This window comes from Xenopus tropicalis, chromosome 3, assembly GCF_000004195.4.
Source record: "Xenopus tropicalis strain Nigerian chromosome 3, UCB_Xtro_10.0, whole genome shotgun sequence".
NCBI classification, from domain to species: Eukaryota; Metazoa; Chordata; class Amphibia; order Anura; family Pipidae; genus Xenopus; species Xenopus tropicalis.
The window spans coordinates 90,902,334-90,914,912 of record NC_030679.2 but is presented as its reverse complement, the minus strand read 5'-3'; the positions used below and the strand labels follow the sequence as shown (position 1 = coordinate 90,914,912).

Below are 12,579 nucleotides of genomic sequence, written 5' to 3'. Positions count from 1 at the left end.
TATTCCCTTAGGGCACTGGCACACAGGGAGATTAATCACCCGTGATAAATCTCCACTACTGCGGGCGACTAATCTCCCTAAAGTGCTCGTCCACCGGCAAGAATCTTAATCACCAACATATGCATCACTTCAGTTTTCCAAACTCGCCCAAAGTTTCCTTGTGAGGAAAATGGGGAGATTAGTCACCTGCAGTTAATTTCGGTTCCCGCAGTAACTAATCTTATAATGCATTTCCACTGGCAATAAAGTGAATCGCTGGTGGAAAGGCATATGCGTCGCTTGGAGAAAGAAACTTTGCATGACTTCGGAAAAACAAAGCAAACGCGTATTTACATGTGGAAATTCAGATACCTTTTCTACATAAGCCCAACTGAATATCATGTCAATATGGGGGGGGGGGGGGGGTATTTCCCTTTAAGTATTTCTTGAGAACGTTAGACTATGGACACTGCTATGTTATTTGAATAAATAACACATTTTTAAACACAGAAGGGAGTGTTGATCCATTCTATAAAGTGATAGAATCTTTTAAAGTGGCAACCTAAAACAGCACAAGAATTTGCAAGATGCTATAAGTTGTTATGGATTGCATAAACTTTATCTGGAATGTGCCTTTCTATGCAATCATGCAAGTATAAAAAAATGCCAATCCTTTGAAGGCACTTTGATTTACTATATAAATGTCTGTGCTAGCTTGCTCCCAGAAACCCTCCTTGAGGATAAGGTTACCTTAAGTATACTTGAGGAAACAACACCATCTCTAGTTCCCAGATGTACACAGATCATCTCTGAACAATGACAATTCCTCTGTTTATGCCCTTTTCTAGGAGCCAGATGTCTCTGCTTGGTTTGCACACATAAAAAGAGTGCCACTGGAACTGCACAAACCTGTGCCAGTGATGAAAACCTCTCAGCTTGGGAATAAGGATAGGGGATCCCCAATCAAGGTGCAGCCGTAACACTAGTTCCATTAAGCATTTAGGATAGAGGAGTTACCCAATAGTTTATTCATGTCATACTTCCCTGCCGGTCATTTGCTCATTGCTGATAAAACCGTCCTGCTGTTCTAAATAGGTTGGTAAGTAGACACACCTTGTGAGGCAGCAGCAGCAGCAGCATGATGGAGTCGGCACCCACATCCAGACTGTAAGTAGATGAATTTGTATGAGTGTAAGGTTTATTTAGGAATCACAATTTACTGTTCCTAAACTAAATTATACAGGACTTAAAAGTATATTGTATAACTTTCATCATTATATATATATATATATATATATATATATATATATATATATGTGTGTGTGTGTGTATTTTTTATACATAAGTGCCCTTTATTACTGATTACTATATGTGTCACTATCTGATCTCTATATTTTGGAATATTAATACATTTTTAAAGCTGATAAAACATGGTGCTGTGATTCTTATAGTGTTTTATTTATTGGATTTAGAGCTTTCTCATTTTTGCTAAATAACCACAGGATCAGTAATGCTTCACATACAAAAAGAAAAACTGTACAAACATGCAATAACTGGAATGTTTTCTTGCTGCATAGAAGTATCAAATGTGTAATAGCACATTACAGTGAAGAGGGCTGTGCAACACCAGTGCAGTATGCATGCCACATACTGTATATTCCTCACATAACCAGACAAGTGCTGCATTGTGGCAAAAGTCTTTTTCAAATTCCTCATTTTAGGACATGGCCAAATTCTAAACCAAATCCAAACTCTGGTTTCCATTTTACAAAACACTGGACTGGAGAATTAGTTGGTACATGGTCTGTTGTAAGACTACAGAACTTAATACAGGTGCAGAAGCAGACCCTGCAGTTACTAGGGATGCCAGTAGGGCATTATCATTTCCATTATTGGTAAGATGAAAATCTTATTCTTATTATGATTTTGCTGTAGGGCCCAGTAATTTGCCATTGATCCTTGGCATCCTTAGGGCCTGAAACATTCATATTTTGACCTTAGGGCATTGGCACTGGCACTGGCACATGGGGAGATAAGTCACTTGTGATAAAGTTGTCTCATGTGGAAACTTTGGGCGACTTCTGAAAACTGAAGCGACATGTATGTCGTCCCACTGGCGATTCACGTTCCTGCCAGTGGGAATGCATTTTGGGGAGATTAGTCACCCACTGTAGCAAAGATTTATGGCAGGCAACTAATCTCGATGTGTGCCAGTGCCCTTAGCTGTTCTGTGTTGTAGCCTCTCTGTTAGGTACAGGGTTAAGCCAGATTATCACAGTAACCATCCAGTTACTTTCCAGACAACAGCTATAAAACATCTTCTGCCTTCTCATATGAGTTGGCAAAGATATTGAAAACCTTTCTCCTCTTCCCATCCTGGAGCTTTATGTCAAGTTAATTGCACTCCTAACTGTCCATATCCTGCACTAAAATCATTTTCTAGGGCGTTCTGTCCATAATATGGAGGTTTTGTACTCAGGTTCATGTAGTCGTCAGGAGTAAGTGAATTGCACTTAGAGCTTTGTTTTCTTGTCCATATAAACCACTAGTGGACAAACTACACACATTATGCAGCTTAGGTTGTATGATATTTAAGCAATAAAACTGAAACCTGCATAAGGTGTAATGGGTTGAAGTAAAATAATAGTAAATAGCAATGCTTTCATTTTTTTATATTATAAAATGATTTTCTAACAGTTGCAGGTTGGGGGTAAGCCCAAGCATGCTTAGGATAAATAAGGAAGTCTACTTTACATTTGATTCTAAACAATACTTATTTACATTATTACAGCACAGCTATATTATTAAAAGGTGAAAAGTCCATTTTCCACACTGTAAAAATACACCAACCTATTATCATAGAATAGTGTCCTGTTGTAATGTGCCTTACTACCTATTAATCTTACTTCTACTTGCACTGGGCTAAATTGTTACTTATTATACAGAAGTAACTTACTAGTTAATTACTGGGTTGCCAATATTGTTGCAATATTGTTACCTGCTGTTGTAACCCTTTTCACTTTAGTGTTGGAAACAGTCACTTCAAAATGATATAATTGTATATCAGACACTGTATATTGATTATCTCTGTGTACCCGGTCTACGGTGCTTTTTATTACATTTACAGAGTAAATTATACACAAAATGCTAATTAGGAGGCTGTCAAGAACAGCTACGGAATGAGCTTTCTATATTTCCCAAAAAAGGTTTATATATATACAGTAGATACTGAATGTGGACTATCTATGATAACTTCAATAATTGTTTCTTGTGTTAACAAGATACGATACACATAGTGCTAGAATGGTGACTTCCTAAATTCACGACAAGCAACTTTTGTATAGATGCGTATAATCCCTTAACATCTGATATAAACGGAAGGTACAAGCAAATAGGGTAAGTATAGGGGTGAATAGTTTCTGATTTGACAACCTGCACTGTTAATAGGTTTTTCTTCTAGCATTTACCTTTGCTGACTTTTAGTAGCCATCTGTTTTGCATTCCTGGCACTACTCTGCAGCCAAGCAGGGTACCCAAACAGCTGCAGTTATGGACAGAAAGTGTCAGAATGTAATCCTGCCATTAAATGGAGAGTCAGAACTGAGGCAACAAGCATGTCTGTGCCATCACATGCAAGCAAGTTTACAGAAAACTGTGTTACCACTTTTTGTATTTTATAGCAGCTATTTGTCTAATGTTGATTTGTAGTAACTATTTATCTGATGGTGCAACAAATGCGGCCCCACAAAAACATCTGCTTTATACCATTATCATTATTTCAAGTCAAAGGACCCCACTCACACTGATCGGTATTTGTTGTTTCACACCACCCACTGGAACATAAACTGTTGGTTAGCAACTCTACACCACTGGGTAAAACTGTGACAGCCAATGCCGAGTCTAAAGGTGGCCATACACGGTAAGTTTGCCAAATGAGCGGATCTTCCCCCGTTATGCCCTCCTAACGTGGGCAGTATCAGGCTAATTCAATTGTTTGGCCCTAGGTCTAAACAATCAAATTAAAACAGCAGGTATATGAGCCACTGGACCAATCACAGTATAAATGAGCCAGTTCGATCCCCAATACGATGAGAAAATAAAACCTGCCTGATCGAAATCTGGCCAATTTTAGGCCAGATGTTAGTTGGGGAGGCCTGTCAGGGGTGCCCATACACGGGTAAATAAGGTGCTAAATCACTCTGAAGGACTAGAATCTACAACTGAAATTGCCTCGTGTATAACCACCTTAGGCTAATGTCTGACCATGCCTATGGCGTATATTTTTGGGAATCTGAAAAACCCTTGCCGAAAATACCACCATACGCCTCCTACCTGTGCCTGCACCGGAATGAATGGCATACACTCAGATGCAGGCACATGTAGCTGATATCAGCATAAAATGCGAGAGAATGCAAAGTCTTGCGTTTTTATGTGTATTTCGTTGTGCCTGCACCCGCGCGTATTCCATTCATTCGGATGCAGGCACACGTAGGAGGCGTATGGCAGTATTTGAAAGCTTGTGGATACCCTTTCTCAAAACATAATCTAGTCAAGCAGACCAACACAGAGGGCCAGAACACAGCAATAATATTGTACATTTGTGGCTGGAATATTGGAAAAACTGACATCTATTTAGGTTTCAAATCACTCACATTTGTTGATTACTGCCCAGAACACCCTTAGTAAACATGTGTGGGTGCTATCTGGGTGAAAGGAGTTATCAATTAAATTCTTTATTCGTATCTGTACTTCCTCTGGTGTTAAAAAGTGATTTTTAACAATGTACATTCACTAGAACTACACAAATAATTACTGGCCTTATCTAAACAATACATGTATGCCATAGAGAGAAAAATGCATGAACTATAAATGTAAATTGCAACACTTCAACGGCAAAGCAATCACACTACTAATAAAAGTGAAAACAAATACAGCCCAACCCCACAGTCGCCCTTTTTAACTTATATTACATGTTGTTATGGCCCAAATGCTCCTTTATGTGGCTATTTATATTTAGACATGTATCAATTGTATTTAAAGGGGTAGTTTACCTTAAAGTTACTACTTATTATTTGAACAGATCAGTAGATCCTGTTCCTTTAGTGGCTTGCACCAATACATTTAAGGCTTGTGTTGCATGAACTACATGTCAATCCCATTATTGATAAAGACTCCTAGCATATATATTAGGTGCAGATTTTAATTTAATTTATTGCTTTTGTGTATAAGTCCACTTATTTCCAAACGTATTTGGATACATTTAATTTGGGTTCCCTTTATAATCACTGTATTAGATCGTGTAGTGCAGGGGTCCCCAACCACCGGTCTGGGGACCAGTACCGGGCCATGGGCTGTGCTGAACCGGGCCACCTCTGGTCCCAATTACCTGTGATCCCAACTCCCTGATGTGTTACACAGCCATGATAAGAGCTATGCGATGGCCTAGGAAGCTTTCTACTGATCACAACAAGGACCAAAGTACTTTATTAAGCTGTATGTAATAATAATACTAATAATAAAGTGCAAAAGTGCATAATAATTACATTATATATATATATATATATATAATTAAATTATATACTATGCACTAGTTGCGCCACCCCCCAATCCCTGGTCCTTGGAAAAATTGTCTTGCTTGAAACCGGTCCCTGGTGCAAAAAAGGTTGGGGACCACTGGTGTAGTGTATGTCCGGGCTGGAAACAGGTGTAGGCACTTGCCTAGGATGCAATGATGATGGGGCGCCAGGCAGGTACCTCTCCTGCTTATCTTTAATCTGTGCTCCTATGTCATTGCCCCTGCTGTTTGCCATTGCACACACGGGGGTGGGGGGGAAGGGTGGTTGCAGAGGCAAGGTGGCAGACTAGGTTTAATTTAAGAAAAAACATGTTTCCCCAGCCTCTGCTGTGGATTTCCCTGGGAAATCTGGCAACAGAGCTTGGGGGGGTGGGGGGTGGGGGTGGGGGTGGAGGAAATGTTAAAAAGTTTTTATTTTAGAGTTTAATTCCATGGTTTAGATTTGTGAAATATCATACTGGGGCAGAAGCCTAACACTAGACACCCACTTTCTGGGGGCAAATCCCACCCCATACCTATTTCTTATACAGTTGTCTTCTGTAATCTTCTTTCCTTCTTTTTCCATAAGCGCCAATGAGACCACACATTCCTCTGCTGATACCTGCCTGAAGTCCATTAGAATGGATCTCTTTGTCCATTTTTCACTAATTCCAGCAGTGAGTAATATTTCTTCTTTAATTATGTCGATATCTGAAATCTGTTTGTCTATAATGTTGGCATATGTAAGCAAGAATATGTTTATTCCAAGTTAGAGCAATGACATACACAGTATTCTGCCCCCTGCTAAAGAGCAGCACTGATCAAAGTGATGGGAAGCACCATCTGTACTTGATCAGCAAATTTCACCCAATGACAAACAAGTGAAGATTTATGTGAACCTTAATGGGGTTGTTCATCTTTAAATTAACTTTTAGTATGATGTAGAGAAGGGATCCCCAACCTTTTATTACCCTTGAGCAACAATTGAATGAAAAAAAGGCCGGGGAGCAACACAAGCACAAAAACTTTCCTAGTAGGTGACCAATAAGGACTCAGATTGGCTAATTAGTAGCACAGTGTAGACTGGCAAACAACATGAGGCTCTGTTTAGCAGTATATATTTTTGCCTCCAAAACATGCCTCCAAGTCAGGAATTCAAAAATGGGCACCAACTTTGACGTTACTGGGAGCAACATCAAACACTGATGTAGAGAGTAAATGGGCGCACTGAGGTTAATGAGAGGTAGGGGAAAGAAAGTAAGAGAAGGTAAATAAAAGAGCTGTAAGTAACAGGTGCAGCAAAACATGTGTAAAAACTTCCACATAAAGTAAGAGGGCCCTGAAAACTATTGGTCTAGATCAGTGCTGTCCAACTTCTGTGCTACTGAGGGACAGAATTTATCTGGTCTTTGTGGTGGAGGGATGATAATAGAAGCCACTTTTGACCACTCCCCTTTTTTAAACTGCACCCATTTCAAACCACACCCATGTTATTACAAGAGCTTTCAAGACCATACCAATCCAAATAATTGGTGTAGAAATATAATATAATAAATATAATATCATTCTTTCATATGTGAAAGAATTATATTATGTCATAATAATACACACCCTTAAATCCATATGCCACCTCCATCCCTGTGGATAGCACAGCAACCCCCAGCACATAATTACATAACTTATGTACATATAATGACTATTTCCAAATGCTTACAAACTTCCAGAACACACCCCTGCCAAGTTCACCTCCCACAGGCAGCATAGGGCAGGCAGATTATGGCACACACAGGCAGCATAGGGCAAGCAGAGTACTGCCTGTGTGTGCCATATTCTGCTTGCCCTACCCTGCCTGCCCTATGCTGCCTGTGTGGGCCATACTCTGCCTGCCTTACCCTGCTTGTGTTTGCCATACTCTGCTTGCCCTATGCTGCCTGTGTATGCCATATTCTGCCTGCCATATGCTGCCTGTGTATGCCATATTTTGCCTGCCCTATGCTGCCTGTGTGTGCCATACATTGCCTGCCCTGTGCGTGCCATACTTTGCCTGCCTTACCCTGCCTGTGTTTGCCATACTCTGCCTGCCCTATGCTGCCTGTGTGTATGGTACACACAATCAGCATAGGGTAGGCAAAGTATGGCACACACAGTCAGTGACACAATGCTGACACTGCTCCTACAGTCTGTCTTAGGTGTGAACAGGTGAACAATGTGGGCACTTACAGTCTGAGCCTGAGGTGCAGGGATTAAAAAGTGTGACCAATACAGGGGATTGCATGTTTAAGCAATACAGGGGAATTACAGCCTGAATTTGAGGTGTGAAGAATGCAGGGGCCAATTAATCAAAGTACTGATACCATTTAAAGTTTATACAAAGGTAAGCAGTCACAGCAGCCAGACAGGTGGGGGGGGCACACAGAGTGGGGCTGCGGGCCGCTAGTTGGACAATCCTGGTCTAGATTGAATAAATTACAGGCAGCAGAGCCATGATTCCCTTCTGCATAAATGTTGTTGAGAATTAATAATCACCTCATATGTATCTGCTGAAAGGGACTTCCCTGGGGGGCCCCGGATGAACATTAAAGATGAATAATCTTACTTATACTACTATACTGATGCATAAACACCTATTTCATCTAGACAGGTTCTAAATACCTTGTTTGCCCTATAAAATAATATTATTTTATCTATATTCAGGTTATGATCACATTATTGTTATCCTATGTACAACGCCGGACAAGTCTTTTGAAAACAACAGATAAACTTCCACTGAGCAAGAAATTTGGCATTGTTGTGTAGGTACTTTAAGATTAATATCATGAAGCATGTGATTACTGCCATGCAATCCAAGCATAAATAATGAAGTACTCAGATTATTACTTTATTGCTAGTGTTGCAAATGTTTATCCTGCCATATTTTACCAGGGCTGAAGTATTATTTGGCTACTGAATTAAATATAATGTAATTGTCCTCAAAATTCCCCTCAGTAATATTAAGCTTAATGCAGCAAGCATTCCTGCAGCAAAACCTCCAAATGATATTGTTCCTGATAGCTAATGTACTACTGTACTGATTATTTTGTTTTCTGTCCCCAGGCCAGTGAACTTTATAAGCAGCTACTCAAATAGATGGTCTTATGGAGCTGCATGTGGGGCAACAGCTACAACTGTTTTTCTCCTGTTTTTCGATGAGTATTCAAACTACTTTAACTTTAATGCTCCACCCTGGGCCAAAGGTATGCATACAAATATTTTCTTATTCTGTTATTTATGTTCAGAAAAGAAGCTCTCTAACCAGGGGTGTAACAGCAGAATCAGGCCCAGTAAGTCCTTAAAAAATGAGCTATTTTAATATATATTGGTTAAATAGGTCATCTTACCAATGTTTTGGCCCCTAAATTCAATCCACAAATGCACCACTGCAGGATTAGCTCTGCCTGACCCTCTGTAAAGAACTCACCAAGTCACAGCTTTACCAGTATGCTTTGGCTGTTTGTTACAGGCAGTGCCATCTGCCTTGATTTTTATGGAAGTTCAGGGGAGTTCTGTAAACCAGGGAAGTGGAATGCAAAAAGTACCATCCTTCCTAGTTCTGTTATGTTTGTTCCCTACAAATACTATTTCCACCAAGTGTCATTTTTATAGACCAGGCATGAGTTTTTTAAGGGACCAGAAAACACTGCACAAATCTGCCATATCTATCACTGTGTTTTCGTATCATCTGATTGGGGCAAACTGTGTTTTGTTAATAAATACAGGTACATAGGTAGAGATGGAACAAGGGAAATTACTAGTAAGGCTGCTAGCAAAAGAAGAGATTAGTTGCCTGCGATAAATCTCTCTTGCTGTGGGCTTTCCCACTGGCAGTAAAGTAACTCATCATTGGGAAAACATATGCAGTGCTTAGTTATTCTATATATGACTCGCAAAGAAACTTTGGGCAATTTCTGAAAAAACAAATATTTTTTCCCACCAGCGATTTACTTTACTGGTGGTGGGAAAGCATTTGCAGGAGATTAGTTGCCCATGGTAATGAAGATTTAATGAAGAACTAATCTCCTTGTGTGCCTATAACCTAAACTGTTCTATTCCTGAGTTAGACAGAGTTGGACAGCAGTTGGAACAACAGTGAACAAACTCCATCTGGTACTTCGCCTGAAAATGACTACACTCACTTCATTCCTGTTGATTGTATGCATGGTGCTCCCTAAGGTAGTCTCTTCCTTTAACCCTCCTGTTGCCTGTCCATACTCCATCCACATATCCTCCTCCCTGCTCCCATCTACATACTCCGGCTCCTTTACCCTCTATAACTACTTACGTCACCTCTGTCCCCCGGTTACTGTCCGTATGCAGAGGCGCAATCATTTCAAATCCTCTGCTCACGTCTTCTCACTACTCTTCCTCCTATTGCTGTCTGCAGAGGATGTCTCTCCAAACCCCGGGCCCTGCTCCATACCTACTTATATCCGTCCTCGTCCTTCTGTCCCCATGCCTAAAACCTGTCGCTCTGCTGCTTCTAACCTTATTCAGGTTCCCACTCTTCCCTCCTCCTGCCTTCCGTTTTCCTGTGCCCTTCTTAATGTCCGTTCCTTTACTAACAAAGCTACACTAATCCACGATCTGTTCTGCTCTAAATCATTTCATCTCCTCTTACAGGATGACACCGCCACTGAAGCTGCGCTCTCTCATGGCGGTCTGTCTTTCTCACACACCCCCCGGACCACTGGACGTGGTGGGGGAGTTGGAATTCTCCTCCCGTTGTCGGTTTGCACCTATTCCTATTCCACCAGCCTTTTCTTTTAACTCATTTGAGGTGCATGCACTTCAAATCTTCCATCCTCTCTCTGTACGGGTGGCTGTCATTTACAGGCCCCCATCAGCCTCCTCCCCTGCTACCTTCCTCTCTGATTTTGAAACCTGGCTCTCCTTTTTCCTCTCTACTGATGGCCCTGCAATCATCCTTGGGGATTTCAACTCCCACATTGATGATCCCTCGCAACCCTGGCCCTCACGTTTTCTCCGCCTAACCTCCTCCTTTGAACTCCAGCAGTGGACAAATGCTCCAACTCATAAGGATGGCCACTTTCTGGATTTAGTCTTTACTAAAAAATCTGTCCCTGTCTGATTTTAACAGTGTCCCCTTCCCCTGGTTACATTTTATGTCTCTCACTCTCCTTCCCAACCTGCTCCTTCCCCCACTGTATTAATTAGAAATACACGCGACGTAGATCTCCCGGCCTTAGCTTCCTCTTTCAGGTCCAGTCTCTCCTCCTTTGATGAGATATTGGACCCTGATACCCTGGTTAGCAAGTACAACAGTATACTTGCCTCCACCATTGACCTATTTGCACCCCATCAGCCTAAGCGTACTCGGGTGCAAAAACCACGCGCCTGGCTGAATGTGAGCACCAAATTGTTACGCTCCTGTACGAGGTCTGCAGAACGTATGTGGAGGAAATCCCGTACGCAAGCAGACTTTATCCAATTCTGCCCTGTCGAAGGCTAAACAGGAATACTATAACACCCTTATAAATAACAATAAATCCAATCCGCGACGCCTGTTTTCTATTTTCAATACCCTTCTGCGTCCCTCACAGACCCCTCACAGACCCCCTTTGCTGATTTCTTCATGAAAAAAGTGGAGTCCATCCGCAATCAGATTCCCCCCTCTACTAATACGAACCAGCTCCTCCTTCCTCAGCCCCCCTCTGCATGTCTTAACTCTTTTGGTCCCGTAACTGTCTCCGAAGTCTCCCACCTTCTTTTGTCGGCTCCGCTCACCACTTGCTCTCTTGACCCTATGCCTTCCTCTCTGCTTAAACACTGCATTCCTGAACTTACTCTGGCTCTTACTCACATCTTTAACTCTTCTCTGACCTCTGGACGCTTCCCCTCTTCCTTCAAACAGGCCTGTGTCAAGCCCATCCTAAAAAAAGGCCCTGCTCGACCAGTCCTGTCTCTCTAACTACTGCCCTGTCTCACTTCTACCGCTTGCCTCCAAAATCTTAGAGTGTATTGTCTTCTCCCGTATCACTAACTTTCTTAATGCCCATAATCTATTAGACCCTCTGCATTCTGGTTTTCGGCCTGCGCACTCTACTGAAACAGCCCTGTGCAGAGTTACAAACAATCTTCAGGTTGCCAAAGCCAAAGGTCACTTTTCCATACTAATCCTCCTAGATCTATCGGCTGCATTTGATACGGTTGACCACTCCCTCCTGATGCAAATTCTGCATTCGGTTGGTCTCCGTAGTCAGGCTGCATCCTGGATCTCTTCTTATCTCTCTAACTGTTCATTCACTGTCTCCTATGCTAATAAAACCTCATCTCCAGTTCCTCTTAATGTGGGGGTACCTCAAGGCTCTGTACTTGGGCCGTTGTTGTTCTCCCTCTACACGCTGTCTTTGGGAGATCTTATCCGTTCATTTGGCTTCAAATACCATCTGTATGCTGATGATATCCAAATTTATCTGTCGACCCCTTCGTTAACAGTTGAAACTGAGACTCAAATCTCTAACTGCCTCCTGAGACTCTAATCTCTAACTGGATGAACCAATGCCACCTCAAACTCAACCTAAGAAAAACTGAACTAATGATCTTTCCGCCTAAGCCTGGTCCTACCCCCCCCCCTTTTCTATCTCTATTGATGGCACCCTCATCAACCCCGTCGATTCGGCGCGTTGTTTGAGGGTGATCTTTGACTCCAGTCTCTCCTTTTCTAACCACATTAACACCACTGTCAAAACCTGTCACTTTTTCTTATGCAATATTGCCAAAATTCGTCCCTTTCTTTCTACTGCAACAGCTAAGCTGCTCATGCATGCTCTCATCCTGTCACGACTGGACTACTGCAACCTGCTATTAACCGGCCTCCCTAACTCCCATCTTTCCCCCCTACAGTCTATATTAAACACTGCTGCCAGAATTCTCCTCCTCTCATCCAGGAGAGTTCAGGCCCTTCCCCTGCTAAAGTCCTTATCGTGGCTTCCTATTAAACAAAGAATATCTTACAAACTCCTTCTCCTAACCTTCAAAGCCCTCCATTC

At 41.7% G+C, this 12,579-nt stretch overlaps 1 protein-coding gene and 1 long non-coding RNA gene across 2 annotated transcripts in view; one reads left to right on the top strand and one right to left on the bottom strand.

Annotated features, from left to right (window-relative positions):
- The window catches only part of LOC116409756, a 44,400-nt gene that overhangs the window by 2,854 nt on the left and 28,967 nt on the right, over positions 1 to 12,579 (bottom strand). The window contains exon 3 of the long non-coding RNA XR_004222018.1: positions 730 to 1,144. This is a non-coding gene — a long non-coding RNA (uncharacterized LOC116409756). The remainder of the gene's footprint in view (positions 1 to 729; positions 1,145 to 12,579) is intronic.
- Positions 1,060 to 12,579, top strand: part of LOC108644495 (stimulated by retinoic acid gene 6 protein-like) — a 32,632-nt gene continuing 21,112 nt past the window's right edge. Inside the window, exons 1-4 of the mRNA XM_018092385.2 lie at positions 1,060 to 1,146; positions 6,123 to 6,210; positions 8,228 to 8,325; positions 8,627 to 8,766. Coding sequence (XP_017947874.2) covers positions 1,118 to 1,146; positions 6,123 to 6,210; positions 8,228 to 8,325; positions 8,627 to 8,766 — 355 coding nt within the window. The 5' untranslated portion in view covers positions 1,060 to 1,117. The remainder of the gene's footprint in view (positions 1,147 to 6,122; positions 6,211 to 8,227; positions 8,326 to 8,626; positions 8,767 to 12,579) is intronic.